The 15,623-nt window shown below is 43.2% G+C and overlaps 1 protein-coding gene across 1 annotated transcript in view; it reads left to right on the top strand.

Annotated features, from left to right (window-relative positions):
* Positions 1 to 1,128: 1,128 nt before the first annotated feature.
* Positions 1,129 to 15,623, top strand: part of RAMP3 (receptor activity modifying protein 3) — a 41,016-nt gene continuing 26,521 nt past the window's right edge. Inside the window, exon 1 of the mRNA XM_083879026.1 lies at positions 1,129 to 1,234. Coding sequence (XP_083735152.1) covers positions 1,183 to 1,234 — 52 coding nt within the window. The 5' untranslated portion in view covers positions 1,129 to 1,182. The remainder of the gene's footprint in view (positions 1,235 to 15,623) is intronic.

Here is a 15,623-nt window from a genome sequence, read left to right as displayed (position 1 = left end):
ACGTTGGATTCCCAGCCTTCTCTGTGGTTTCCCAAGTTTTCCATTTCCTTCAGCCCAGATAACAGCATAAATCAGACAAAGGTTGTGTACTGAAAGCAGTGGTTACAAAGGCACACGCAGCGCATAATTCTGCTCTTGTGTTGGGGTCCCACTCTCCAAAAGTGTTTGGAAGCACTGTGCTAGGCAAGTGTAAGTGTACCTAAGAGTACCCTTTGTTCTTGCGTGTGGCTTGAAAAATCTCTTTTGAATTTTGAAATTTTGTGGTACATTTGACCTTTAATAATGGCAGTGATTTAATGTTCTACTAAAAGGCAGTTATTGAGGCGGAGTACCCATGTACCCAGAAGAACACCCTGGGCCTTTGTTACTGAGCAATACTATTATTTTTAGGTAAGAAAAGTTGCCTTTAGCAGCTTCCCAGTCTAGTGTTTCTTGATGGAGATGCTAATTTCCTAGAGAGAGAACTCCATGAACACAGCCTTTAAATATTAATGAAAATCAGGAGCCGTACCATCTCTGAAAAGAGACAGGCAAAGATGAAATGGCAACATAAAAATACACTTAGCGTCTTGGAACTCCAGGCTGCTCTGGGTCTGCATGGAGTCGGGCCAGCTCACCGCCCATGCTCAGCTGTAAATACTGAGCGCGCCAACGCGTCTGGGCCATGCAAGGGCTGCAGGTGGGCTTACACAGGTGGGCTTTCCCTACACAGGTGTCCCTCCAGCTCCTCATGCCTTCACCCCCACCGCCAGGATGTCGTGGCAGGAGGGGAGAAGCTGCTCTGGCTCCCAGGGCAAGGGATGAAGAGTCCCTGAACCCCTCGGACACTTAAACCAGAACCTCCCCCGTGCGGGGTAGGTGCCTTTCCCCCGGGCAGCCCCACAGACCGGTGGCTGGGAGCGGCACGGCTCCTGCCGGGCTGCTGGAGCAGCGGGGGGCACGGCGCGCTGCCGCGGCCGCACACGGAGCGCACCCACCCCCTGCCCCGCCAGGCCCGGCCCATGGGAGCCCCCGGGGGCGGGGGAGCCGCTCCCTGCGCGCCGCCCCCGCTGCCGCCGCCGCCGCCCGGGGCTGGACGCGAGGCATGAAGAGGAGCCTCCCCGGCGGGCGGGCCGAGGCGGGCTCGGGCCCTGTGCGGTTGCGGACCGGCCGCCCCATGCGGGCTCCGTCCCCCGCTCCGGGATGGAGGCGCGGGGCAGCCGCCGGCGGCAGCTCCCCGTCCTGCTGCTCTGGGGTAAGTGCCCGCCGGGGCTGCCCGGGGGCGGCCCGGGGTGCGGCTCGCCGCTGCTGCCCCGGGACCGGCTGAGCATCCCGGCGTGTGCGCGGTCCCCGAGAGCGGTGCTTTCTGCCGGGGCGGGGGGTGAAGTTCGGGCAAGGTGGGAGTGCCCCCCCTTTGGCTAGAGCATCCCTTCGGGACGGGCTCTCCGGGCGTCCCTTGCCGGCGGGTCGGGACGCAGCGGGGGATCGCTTTCCCTCCGGGCTCGCTCTCCATCCCGAGCGGAGCGGCGGCTCCGCAGCCGGAGCGTTCCGGGCGGGCAGCGCCGCCGGGGCCCGTCAGCATCGCGCCCACATCGCCCACGGCAGTCCCCGAATAGGACGCCCAGGCCCCAGGGAAAACGATCTCAAACTTCTAGGATCCCACATGGATTCTGGGGAGGTGTGTTTGGCTGGCTGGGGAAGGTTTTTTTCCCTGCAGACTGAAGGGCTGATTCCTGTTAGAGTAGTTGAGTTCCAGGCACGTAGTTATCAAGCGCAGGTATCCTTCAGATCTTTCACTTAGAGTGCCTCGGCTGCTAGAAAAACTATTTTATTGTTCCTTGTCAGATTGTTTTAGGGCTCTCAGATTTAATGTCTTGCAGTCATCTAAAGTTGCCAGAAGTCTGCTGTGATCGTCTTCACTCAACAGTAAACTAAGATGTAGTTGATTGCCTGTGAGTCACACTTAAGGGACATAAGTTCAGGCCTGGTTCCTTTAGAAGATATATCTGAGGACTTCAGAAATTCGTTTGCTATTCTAAACCTCTTCCAAAGTACAAAGCTGGTAAACACTGCACATATTTCTATGAAAAAACCTGCAAACAAATGGACAGTTTTATCGACAGTGTTCAGTAACATCATCCTTAGCTGGTCTGTCAAAAGAATGACACATCACATGCACAAGTTTCTCATTCTCTGTGACTTGAAGATTTCTAAAATCTAACCTCAGTTGCTCAGATTCGTTACTTCTCAGCTGAAAAGGAATAAAAAGGTAGCCAACGGTCTTGACACATGAAAGATTTATGCAATCTTGAGCTTAGAGAACTAGGCAATGATCTTTTTGTATGGGGAGATGTCTTGATGTAACTATGATTTTTGCAAAGCAAAATTGCCCACTGGAGATTTATTTTCAGATTTAGTAGAATGAAGGACAGTGTCCTTGTGGGTCAGGAAGCTACAGAAGGACATATTTCACCAGAGAGGCACAGATAAATCAATTGTGCTAGACATTTTTAACTGTGCTGGTTCAATTCCTAATAGAATAACTCACATACAAAAGATTTAAAGAAAATCTGTTAACTGATAATGCATTACTTTTGCTTGGAATTGGAAAGGGTAGATATAATCAAGAACTAATGAAATGAGACTGATTTCTTAGTAGAAAAACTGTAGAGTTCTAGGATGTGAAATCAGGTTTTTTTAATAAGAAAAGCCTAAAGTGGTAGAAAACTAAATTTCTTCTTTGGGAATACAGACACAGTTTTAAACCAATTATTTTTGAAGAATTTTTACTTTAATTGAATGGTCATTCCTAATGGTTTCTTTTGATTAAGCAGAGAGCTGTGACCTCTGTCATTAAGGTGAAACCACCATTCCTCAGTGTTAAGCTCACTGAAGGCAGCTGCGTGGGGTGTGGGAGTGTACTTCTGTAACCTCAGACCACTATTTTCTGTATCTTTCTCCCTAGGACTCTTGACACATTATCTCTGTGAATAACTACCTGTTGTGTTCTCCATCCTTAGCAAGGATGACAAAAAAGGTGGTGTGTTCACTCAGTGATTGTAGGAGAAGTTGGATTTGCTGAGTATGGAGGGGAAAGAATGCATCGGGTACTTGTTACACAAGCGTGTAGTCAGTTCTATGAAGTGCTGATAACACGCAGAATGGGGCAGAGCTGAAAACACCAGCTGTCAGGTGAAACCCTCTAATTTCCTCAGCAGAGCTGTAGATACTTAGAAGACGCCTACTAACTGTGGAATCTAAGCACCTAAGAAACAATCTAAGAAATAGTGTTGTATTTACCATCATACCAAATTCTCTTATTCTACTTCTATGTCTGGAAACTGAAGTAAGAAGAAACGTAAGGGCTTGACCAAGACTTCTAACAGACAAAGTGGGTTTTTTACACGGGTCATTGTTTTGGAATCCCTGCCTAAATATTTCTCCTTCATTCTTTGTGTAACACCTGCATTTCAGTGGTGCTGTTTGTATTTCAGGTAAAAGATGCTGCCAGAGTAAACCTGGGTATTTTTTAAATTCTAGAGTAATCTTTCTCAATATTTTTTAATAACCCATATCAAGAGAGATGGTGTGATCCTTATCTGGAGCAGTTCTTGTATGCAGATTTCAAAGATTGTTCATAGGTTTTTGCATTTCATAATTGTGCTTTCACTAAGACAAATTTAGTGCTTTCGTCAGAGGTGAGCAGCTGGACAGTTGGAAACAGCCTGGTCCCAATTACATTTTTACTTTCTGTTTTAAAGGCTGTACCTCATCTGCAAACAATAATGAAAAATCTGTGTATGAAAATCCAATTTCTGTAAGGTCCTAAGCTCCCCTTGTGTGAAACATGGCATATGTAAGTCCAGGAGAGTTTGGATTCCAATGATGAAAAAAAAGGTACCCAAGAGGAAACAATTTTAGCTGGTTTAAAGTTTGAAAACCAAATCAAGGAGTTTTTTTCTCATTATTTTCTTATGAATATCATGCTGTTCTGCAGCTGCAAAGGGTGGAACAAAGAAAGGGAATACCATCGTAGGAGTTCTGAATTTAATAGACCCAGGCGAGCATGTGTGTGTAAAACAAATAAACCTTTGCAAAACAGAACATCTTATTCTGAGACAGACCACAGAGTTCTAACAAAAACGCTTCTCTACCAAAGTGATGGTTCATTTTCTAAAGACATGATTTTCCACACTAGGCAAGCAGGCAGACAGGCAGCAGACCCCACCAATATCCATCCTGAAAGCAAAGTATCCGGTGTAAGTGCAGCCTGTGTTCCAATTTGCGGTTGGATCCAGGCATTCTTCCCACCACCCTTCGCTCTGCTTATGTCTCATCAGGAGATCTTTTATTTGGGAAGGTGTTGCTTCTTTCCTAAGATCTACTTGTGCAACAGGGGACAGGTTCATGCCAGTTCCCTTGAGAGGGTGAATGGCAGGACTGTCCCTGTGGTGGCAGGTGGACTGCAGGTGGTAGCACAGAGCATTGAATGGTGTCTCCAGCTGGCTTGGTCCCAGCCCTCAGGAGGAATGGCGCTCCATTTTTGAAGGTAACTCCAGGCTGAAAGTATGGAGGAGAAAATGAGTTTTAAACCCTTATTTACAGCAATGAGATCTAATCCTGGAAACCATTTAGCTAGTAAACTCTTGCTCTGAAATTAGTAAGATCTCGCTATCTACATCCTCATTAAGGTTTTAAATACCTTTGGTGTCTCAGGGCTTTGCCTGTAGGTTTGTTTTGCTTATGAGGCAAATCACAGAAGGGACTATGAAGTGGAGATAGAATTCTGCACTGAAATAGACAGGTACTGCTGCAGGTGCAGATACACACAAACTGCATGATTTGAAGGAAAGGGTCTTGAGCTGAGCTCAACGGGAGCTATGGGAGGTTTTGTCAGTTGAATTGTGTTTAATCATTGTACTACCAGTAGTTTTTGTATCATTTGTGTTTCAGTTTCTCCCACCTATCTGCTGGTAACTGAGATGATTCATGGCTTGAATTGCAGACAAATTAATCAATTTCCAGTTTGCCTTACCAAGCAAAAAATTGCAATGAGTGGTCCCTTACAAAACACCATTTGCTACCATCTGTGTCTTGGCTATTGAAATTAGTACTTGAGAGACGCATGAAGAAAGCAAACTGTGCTTTCATTTAGGGCTCAGAGAGATTAATTTTCACAAGCATAATGAAACCTGTTTTAATTCACACCCTTTTAGTTTAGTGAAAGCTGTCACATGAACCATTTTATTTCAGAACAGAATTTTAGAAGTGTATTATTTCGTGTTTTATAGAAACAGCCTGTCTTTTCTAAAATAATCTCTTCACAGCCAGGCTTGCGTTGAGATAAACTGGAAAATATAAATGAAAAAAATTGACATTTTTTTAATGTGAATGTATATGTAGAGCAACCTGAACACTGCTTGAAGGACTCTTAGGTCTTTTGTGGAAATGTGCAAGTGTGAGGAAAGAAAGGAGCAGCAAAGTGGAATAGGGGAAAGGTGTCCTTTCACAAGTTTTTAAGCTTAATCTCCCTTCATATATTGGCTTCCTTGAAAGCAGTCTGAAAAGAGGAGACAGCACTTTTCCTTGCTAAAAACCGCAAAAGAAAATGCAGCGGCACTGTTAGAAATGGTCCAAAGGGTAGAGAGGATTCCTTGTCTTCAGAGCAGCTTAACGTGATCTACCAGATTGTCTTGGACAAGGGCCATGCCTGCATAACAGCCCTTGGCCTCAGTTTGTCTCCAGCAATACAGAATTTTCCCTGTATGGAGGCAGATTGGTGGCCTTCTGCAGATGGGGCGTCACTTGCTCTCCCAGGCTCTGAACCAGGGGGACTCTCACCTGAAGAGGAAGATGTGGTGGTGAGACCCTAGCAGAGCCCCAGGCTGATGAAAGCACATCTTGTTTGCATCTAACCAGATTAAGCTGGGTGGACAAAGGACTGTGCAGAAGCACTGGGCCCTGCAATAAAGCATCTGTTTAAAGATTTTCACACTCTAATAAATGTGACTAAATTGCCTTTATTTTGTAGAGCATTATCTGTGGGCAGTGTCACAATAAGTAGTGTAATTAACATTGGCCTATAATGACTGCCGCTTATTGTGTGAAATCATTTTGTTTCCAAATGTGACAAGTGACAGATTCCTTGTGCATCCTTTTGTATCCAGAGACAGTCATGCTAGATACTCTAATTGTTATAAAATATTATTGTGTTGTTTTTGTGGTTGTTGTCTCAAAATACATAGTTTGATACTTGACGGGGTGTGCAGCCTTTTTTCTGGGAGGCCCTTCTTTAGCAGAAAGAGGAAGAGATTTCATAGCTATAAAATGTTGTGAAGAGATGGGGAGGTACTGGAACAGGAAGTGGAACCTTACAGAAGTCATTCAAATGGTCATCAATAGGACACAAAGCTCAGGTTTCTTCTGAGACTTCAGCACTGGGACTTAAGCTTTGATCTGATGCTAAGCATCTAAGCTGATGCTCTGTCACTGGAGAGTGTCCTCAGGGCTGTTCTCCTGATGTGAGCTTGCAGTTGGTATTGTCTGAAGAGCTATGGCTGTCCCTGGGGTACCCAGACATGTGTTCTGTAGCTTTGGAGTGGAGGTGGCCCTTTGCTCGAAGGGGAATCTCAGCCTTTGTGTCAGGGTTTTGCTGTCTGGTAGCCACGTGGGGCTGTGGAAGAGATTTTCTCTTCATGCTTGTTTCTGGCAGGTGCCTACAGGTGTAATGCTGTCTTTCCACATCTCTTGAGTCTGTGAGCTGTTCCAGCTTTACTCCTTAAGGATCTCCATGTACCAAGAACATAACTTGTCCAATTTAATATTAGAAGAGGTTTATTTAAATGTATTTAGCAATGTGTATTGTAAACTTACAATGATAAAGCATTAAGCTTGCATTTTCAAGAGAAATAGGAAAAGTAAGTTTGTTTTGGCTTTCAGTGAAGAGATGCTTAAAGCCTTTATTTCCATTGAGTCATCAATTGTCAGTCAGTATGTGTGAAATCTCCTCTATTGCTGTTTTCGTTTTAGGAAGCAGATCAATATTTAGGTTTTTTAATAAGCTATGTCTGTATTTCAATCTAATGTAAAGTCAGAACTTACTGTATCATGTTAAAAAATAATGTAAATCATTTTTTTTGACCACTGGACCTAGATAGATTCGCATTCAGGAATGGTAACCTTTGTCATTAGTAAATTTGACTGCTGAACATAACTTGCAGGGTTGTGTTTGGGGTGGGAATTTTTTACTATGATTACTTAGCGATACACAGTGGAGTTGAGATAATATTGGTGGAATAGCCATTGGTCCAGTTTCTATTTAACTGGCTCCAGTGTAAACCAGAAACAGCTAAAAAGTCAGAGCATTGCGAAGTAAAGGTCAAAAGAAAATTAAGCTCCTCAAAATATTTGTTTTCTTTCTGTACTTTAAGATTTTTGGAAAGAAATGTTAATGCTCTTTTCTTGGATTTAAATAATTTTGAAAATGGGCAGAGGAATCTCTGTGAAGTAATGTGACATTTTAGACTTCCTTTTTTCAGCGAGTTTTAGTTAAAGTAGGTTCTAACTCCTCTTTGTCTTACCTTTATGATGGAGCAGTACAGAACAGGTGGAATGTGCACTGCAGCACCATAAGGATGCTTGATGCTATATGGCTCATGCTGTTCTGTGCCAAATATGCCTGTACAATATTTAGGTTTTCTTTTCCTCCCAGCTACTTCATACTTTATCATGCAGTGATTTAGAAAACAAAACTTGTCAAAGAAATAAGAAGTGCTGGCTGGAACAATGTAAAATAGACACCTCTTGTAGGAAATAGGGGATTCTCGCAGTCTTGAAATATACACTGGAAATCTTTATGAAGAATATCTGTTTTTGACTAGATGTTCCAGGCTTGGTCCAGAAATTATTGTAAGACTTTCTTTACCTTGTTCTACAAAAGATCTGGAAGATGGGAGGGATTCCATCTGGTGTCAGAGTGTACCACTCCACAGCTGTATAAATAAATTAAGCTCCTTATAACTTCATGAGTTAAAGTATTGTTGACACATTTGCAAAACTAGAGGGAGGGGAGTACTCATTCTTATCTACTCTCCTTTCTGCTTATTTCTTGCATGACTCCAAAATCCTTAGGAGGATTTCCCTCAGGCTTTAGGTGAAAAAGTTTGCCTGCCGTATGGGAGCAAAGCCACAGAAAATACCAGCCTTAGAACGTCTCTGAGACTATGAAAGCAGGCAGATTTAGGTAAACTGTTTTGCAGGCCTGCTGATAGAGTTGCAGTTAAGCAAACCCTGACCTATAGATGAATAGAGAATAACCAATATTGTTCAGTTGAATCTGCTGTTGGCCAAGGCCGAGCCCATTAGTGGCAGTGGGAACACTTCTGGGATTACATAGTTATGATGGGGAATAAAGACTGCTGCAGAACAGCAGCTGCAAGTGTGGAGTGAGAACATGTGACAGAAGCATCTCTGGTGAGTTCAGAAGGAGGGGGAGGAGGTGTTGCAGGAACCAGAGCTGAAATTCCCCTGCGGCCTGTGGTGAAGACCAGGGTGAGGCAGCTGTGCCCTTGCAGCCCATGTAGGACCGCATTCCTAAACATGAGGTAGGTGAGATCTACCTACGACCCCTGGAGGGCCCCATTCCCAAACATGTGGATGCCCAAAGGAGGCTGTGACCTTATGGGAAGTTTGCAGGCTCCTGGCAGGACCTGACACCCAGTGGAAGGACACACACTGGAGCAGTTCTTGAAGAACTGCAGCCTGTGGGGACAACTTATGTTGGAGAAGTTTGTGGAAGGCTGTCTCCTGTGGAAGGGATACAGCATTGGAGTAGGAGGAGAGTGTAAGGAGTCATCCTCCTGTAGAGGGAAGAGTGTCAATGTGTGACTGCAGCTGCCATTCCCTATCCCCCTGCACTTCTCCAGGAGGAGGAGGAGGTAGAGAAATTAGCAGTGAAATTAAGCTTGGGAAGAAGAAAGAGGTAGGAGGAAGGTATGTTAAGAATTGGTTTTATTTCTCATTACCGTACTCTGATTTTTATTGGCAAGAAATGAAATTAATTTTACCACATTGAGTCTCTTGCCCATGATGGTAGCTGTTAAGTGATTTCTTCCTGTCCTTGACCCATGAGCTTTTCATTATATTTTCTCTTCTCCTGTGTAGCTGAGGAGGGCTGTAATAGACTGACTTGATAGGCACCTGGTGGAATGATTTACTCCAGTAGATTGGCCTACGTAATTTCCTATGCCAGAATCTGTTGCTTCGCAGTTTTCTATATACCTGTGTACACCTAGGAAAAATTATGATGTCCAGGGATCATGCTGCCATGCAAGGATCTGTTTTCAGTGTTTATCCCTTGGAGCAAGGGTGCTCTTGTAAAAAGCCACTGACATCTTCTATGACCAGGTACATATACAGCAGTATAGGTAGACATGCAAAGCTCTGAAATTTTGTTAGTGTTTCATTGTTCTTGTGAGTTCTTCATGGCAACATGTCATTTAAAATATTCTGTGATCATGTAGGTGAGTATCCAGGTCTCTGGAGCCCTGGTAGTCAAGCTGTGCCATTGAAGGAAACAACCCCACATTTGGATGGGCAGGCCAACTTAATATTTCATAGTAGGCATAGAATTGAAAGAAAACATTACTTCACTGGAATCATGTTGATACAATGCCTCAAAATGGTATGTAACAGCATTAGGAATCTGCAAGAGGAGTACATGCAGCATCAAGAGAAGGTAGATGTGCAGGGTGGGAATTTTTGTCATCTGGTCAGAAAAGGAAAAAAAAATTTTCCCAGGCCTTCTATGATGGTGGTATCTTGATTTAAATGTTCTGCCTGTCAAGGGAAGAAGGAACTTTAAATGTTTTCAAGTATCCCATGGTTTTAAACACTTCCTCAGGAGGGAGTGTGCAGTGACCCTTGTCTGTAAAATCTTCAAGGGTCATTTCCCCCTCCCAAAGTTATAAAAAAAAAAAAAAAAAAAAAAAAAGATTTACTTCTTTTTCAGGCTACCTCACAGGAGCAAACTGAAGCCTCTATTGGCCTTCAGGGACTAGTGTTTCACACTCTTTCATAGGTGGTTAGGTATGGAATAAAGTCTGTATTGTGCTTACTTCTTTTCCTTATTGTAAGGAAGCCTTATGTCACATCACATTTTTGTTTGTGTTTTCCTGCCTTTTCGACGAATGACAGACATCTGGGTTGCAATAATGAGCAGCCATTAGATCAAATACGTGTTTCCAGGTGATCAGGAGGTACAGTGTCAAGCTGAGGTTCTGGATGCAGATGGCCAACTCCAGGAGCTGTCACAGTTCTCCTCTGGTCTGGGGTGTGTGTGTGTCTCAACACTAATTGCAAGCTATCTCACTGTTGAGGGCAGTGGATCAGAATTATGCTGTCTCATTTGTTGACATACCTTTCCTATAAACCGCACAGCTGACACATCTCACAATTATCTTTTGGGCAGAGACATTGTTCTTCAGTTGCTTTGGTAACATTTTCTGGGAGGAGATAGTAGTGAAATAGGTACTGGCACAAGACTGCTGCTGGTTTCTGCTTGTAACCTTAGACAGACTTCTTACTAGTTCTGTCATTATTTCCACAGTTCATGTAAAATAGAGGCTTCAATAGCAGTACCTCACAAAGCTGTAGTGAACCTGAAGAAGTAGAGATGTTTGGAAGTAAAAAAGAGATTTTTCACTTCCACTTGCTAGAAGTGTATTTATCTGTAGTCATAAATCATGAAGAGCTATGGTGTGGTTGTTCTAGATGTTACGCACTTCTGTGGCAACTACTGTATGCTGAGATTCAGAAGACCAGGTCTTGCAGGCAGACGTTAGATGGAAACAAGGAGCACAAAACCTTTGGCAGGCCCATAGATACATGGTGAATAAGTCCTTGCCTTATGTCCTAGGTAACACACACAGAAGTTAATTCAGTGAATTTGGGTTTATTAGGAATGTTATGCTTGCCTCTGCTGACCATAGGCACCTCCTGATGTGTATAATCATCTGGAACTCTCTTCCTTCCACCTTGTATCGTGGAATCATAGAATAACCTGAGTTGGAAGGGACCCACAAGGATCGTTGAAGTGCAACTCCTGGCCTTGCACAGGACAGCCCCAAGAATCACATCGTGTACCTCAGGGTATTGTCCAAATGCTTCTTGAACTCTTTGAGGCTTGGTGCTGTGACTGCTTCCTGGGGGAGCCTGTTTCAGTGCCCAGCCATCCTCTAGGTAAGGAACCTTTTCCTGATAACCAACCTAAACCTCCCCTGACACAGTTTCAGGCCATTCCCTCAGGTGCTGTCACTGGGCACCACGGAGAACAGATCTGTGCCAGGCCTTCTGCTTCCACTCATGAGGAAGTTGTAGACCACAATGAGGTCTCTCCTCAGTCTCCTCCAGGCTGAACAAGCCCAGTGACCTAAGCAGCTCCTCCTATGGCTTCCCCCTTCACCATTTGGACTTCAGCAAAGCCTTTGACGCCAACTCCTGTGGCATGCAACTCCTGTGGCATGCTCATGGAGAAACTGGTAGCCCACAGCTTGGACAGGAGCACTCTGTGCTGGTTTAAGGACTGGCTGGATGGCTGGGGCAAGAAAGTGGTGGTGAATGGGGTTGCAGCCAGTTGGTGTCTGGTGCTAGTGGGATTCCCTAGGGATCAGTGTTGGACCCAGTTTATTATCTTTAATGATGATCTGGATCAGGGGATCAAGTCTACACTTAGTGAATTTTTTTGTGGATGACAGCAAGTTGGATGCAAATGTTGATCTGCTGGAGGATAGAAAGGCTCTGCAGAGGGATCTGGACAGGCTGGATCAGTAGGTCTGAGATTTGACAAGGCCAAATGTCCTACACTTTGGCCACAACAGTCTCATGCAGCGCTGCAGGGTGGGGGCAGAGTGGTTGGAAAACTGCCTAGTGGAAAAGGACCTAGAGGTGCTGGTCAGCAGCTGAACATGAGCCAGGATGGCTGAGAAGGCCAATGGCATACTGGCCTGTATCAGAAGTAGTGTGGCCAGATGGAGTAGGGAAGTGATTCTCCCTCTGTATTCAGCACTGTTGAGGCCCCACACCTTTAGAGCTCTGTGCAGTTTTGGGCTTCTCACTTCAAGAAGGACATTGAAATGCTAGAACGAGTCCAGAGGAAGGCAGTGGAGCTGATGAAGGGTCTAGAGGGTAAGTCCTGTGACGAGTGGCTGAAGGACTTGGGGTGTTTAGCCTGGAGGAAGGGCGGCTCAGGGGTGACCTTATCACTCTCTACAGCTGCCTGAGAGGAGGGTGTGGCCAGGTGGGAGTCAGTCTCTTCTTCCAGGCAACCAGTGACAGGACAAGAGGACACAGTCTTAAGCTGCGCTGGGTAGGTTTAAGTTTGATGTTAGGAAGAATTTTTTCACAGAAAGGGCGGTTTGATATTGGAATGGGCTGCTCAGGGAGATGGTGGAGTCACCATTCCTGGAAGAGTTTGGGAAAAGACTGGATATGATTCTTAGTGCTCTGGTCTAGTTGACAAGGTCATAGGTTGGACTCGATAATCTCAGAGGTCTTTTATAATCTAATTGCTTCTATGATCTTTGCAGCCCTTCTTTGGATGCTTTCTAATAGCATCCAAAATGTATTTTTCTGTTGTGGTGCTCAAAGCTGCTGAGGTGAGGCCAAGCAGCACAGAGTAGAGTGGGACAATCAGCCGCTGGACCAGCTGGTGATGCTGCGCTTGTTGCTTAAAAAAAAAAAAAAAAAGTCATCTTTAAACCGTTTCTAATACCACAGATTTCTTTCTAGTCTAGAAACAAATGTAGTCCTCTTACCCTGCCTCAGTTTTATTTTCTGGAAGGATGGATCTCAAGTCAAGGGTTACATTTGTGTATGCCACTTTCGTAAAAGTGTGAAAAAGTTTTACTTCAAGCAGTTGATTCTGCTCTTGGAATATATAGTATATTCACTGTCTGAAAGTCAGTGGCTATTAAAAAGAAGTATTTTATATTCCACCTACATACTACTTAATCAAAAATGTAATGGGACAGAAGAGGCTTGAAGAAAACATTGTTAAATTGCAGGCTGAGCCATGCAACTTCCAGCACAATACAGATCTTAGTGTACAGCTAAGAAATCCCTTCACAGGTGAGTTGTTGAACTTGTATGTTTAATGTAATTATTTATTTGACTAATTATTAATTATTAATAAAGAAATATTTTATTTAAATACTGATTATATATTTATTTAAATAGAGCATACCAGTTTCAAAGTAGTAGAAAACCTATCCAACACTTTTGGAAATAAACTCTTCAGAAATTGTGGTGCATTATTAATATGCTGCCAGCAGTGATTTGAAGACTTCAAGAAACAATGTAAAGGACAATAATTTGCACTGCTACTCTGAAAGATTCTCAGTTGAAGAGAATCTGAACTTCTCATTCTGAAGAGTTCAGAATAATGGTCACAGTTCCTAGCAGTCACTGCAAAGCTGGGGAACTCTGTACCAACATGGGTCAGAACACTGGATGCCCTCAGACACATTTCCTGTTGATTTCTACTGGTGAAAGGAAAAGGCTTAATTTTCTTCCTTCCATGCATTTCTTGCTCTGCAGGAAGAAGGCTCTAATGTCCAAAATAATTAACAATCTGAAATTACAATTTCAAAACAATCATGTAGTGCCTCAAAATGGGACAAAGTAAGCATTGAGCTGCCCTTTTAGTTTTAGATATTATATTTATATGGCTATATATGCATCTTCCATACCATTGACACAAGGGGATAAAAAGAGTATTGAAAAGGATTCAGCATCCAAGCAGGAAACAATGCAAAGCTGAGTTCTATGTTATGCTGGCTCTCAAGGAAACTTCTTGAACCTGGAGACAGATCAGTGCACTCTGCCAACAGGTTTACCTTGCTCCTGCCACTCCATACGCTGAGGCACATTTTTTTTCTGGGCCAATTTTGAATGCAAGTGTAACACTTCTTTCAAGTACTATATTTATTGCAAGCTTCTGTTTATTCCTGGCATCCTTCCTTTGTGTTGAGTTCCTGTCATTGCCTGTCCCTGTGAACTTCAGTTGCCTCATTTCCTTGGTTGCCTTCACACTATGTGAAGTTGTTCTTGTGTCCTGTCCCTGTCCCCCTCTCCCCATTCCACTCCTCTTAGGAAGAAGTCTCTAAAGGACATGGTAGCTGAGAACAAAAGATGACCTTCTGAGCCATGTATATTGTGTAGAGAGTTATTTAAAGAATGACAGGTGGTTTAGTTTTTGTACCAATAGTATTATTATTATTATTATTATTATTCCTTTCCTTCCACTTCTATAGTGGCCTCTGGGCTTTCCTATCAAGGTGTAGGATTTCTTAGCCTATTCAGAGTGTGTCATGTTTTGGCCATGTACATTTGACTTGACCCCAATAGAAGAGTTTTAGAGAAGCCTTTGGAAGGCAACCATGTGACACTTGTGTTAGCTCATCTTGTCCTTCTGTATTCAGACAGACCCTAGTGAAATGAATCTCTTAAATTATGAATGCCCAGGAAACAGATTATAAAGAAACCCTACAATGGTGTTTTTTTGATGTAGTATGTTACCTCTTGACATTGTGTGAGAGCATAGGAGAAGTAATTTCCACGAGGGATTTCTTTTGCATTAGATACCCTGAAGTGTCTGTGCATTCCTGCTAGAGCACCTGTGATGGTACAACTTGGGGTCTGCATAAAAGATTATTGAACTTAACATGATCCTTGGTAGTACCTGTGCAAACAGGGAGGTTTTATTCAACATATAAATACCAAGAGAAACACTAGACTGCTGTAAGATTGGCTTATTCAGTATTTAAAATCAGATTTATTAGAAAATGTGGGTATTGCGATTTGATCAGTATGACAAAATTATAGAGATATATATTGATTATATTAATAATAGAGTTTTAATCTCTCACAGTCATATGTGCATGATTGTAGAGCAGCAGTTCCCATTTCAACCTCTGGTTTTTCTTGCTTTTGTGAACTGTATGTCAGGACAGTCATGTGCTGTTATCAGTGAGACTTCAAGTTCTGCAGAGAGGCAGCTGTTTGGTTAGTACATAATTTCCAATGGAGATCTGTCCTGATGTAGATAAGGATTAGATGATGGCAATTGGCAGGATTGCCTTTAAAAAGAGATACAGAGGTAGGCTCTTGACATGGGGTTTAACTCAAGATCCTTATGTGTTCTTTTTGCTTATGAAAATTATGATTGATAAAAATGAGGTTTTGAATAAACTTCACAAGTTTTGAAGAAAATGCACAGTATTACACTACTGTAGTTGCTGGTTAAAAGGTGCATACAGCAGTTTTATCTGTTAAAATAAGAATTATTCTGAGAAAGTATTGGAGTCACTCAAAATACCTTACTATACTGTCAGTAATAGCATCTTGAAGAAACATTCAGATGAGGGAAAATTGTGACATTTCACTCCTATATTTACACGAGATTTTCAGAATTGTTCTTAAAACATGTTTGGAGAAAGGTGGAGTAGGGAGAAAACACAGCAATTCATATGCTGATTCAGATTTATTGAAGTATTTGCGAGGCAGACATTCAGTGCTTCTTTTAAGCCTCTGGGGGAAAATATCAGTGAATAATAACAGTATAGAAGAAAAATAAACATTAAGGAATA

This window comes from Zosterops lateralis (genome assembly GCF_965231275.1).
Source record: "Zosterops lateralis genome assembly, chromosome: 1".
NCBI classification, from domain to species: Eukaryota; Metazoa; Chordata; class Aves; order Passeriformes; family Zosteropidae; genus Zosterops; species Zosterops lateralis.
The sequence above is the reverse complement of the archived record's forward strand: the minus strand, read 5'-3'. Positions and strand labels throughout refer to the sequence as shown.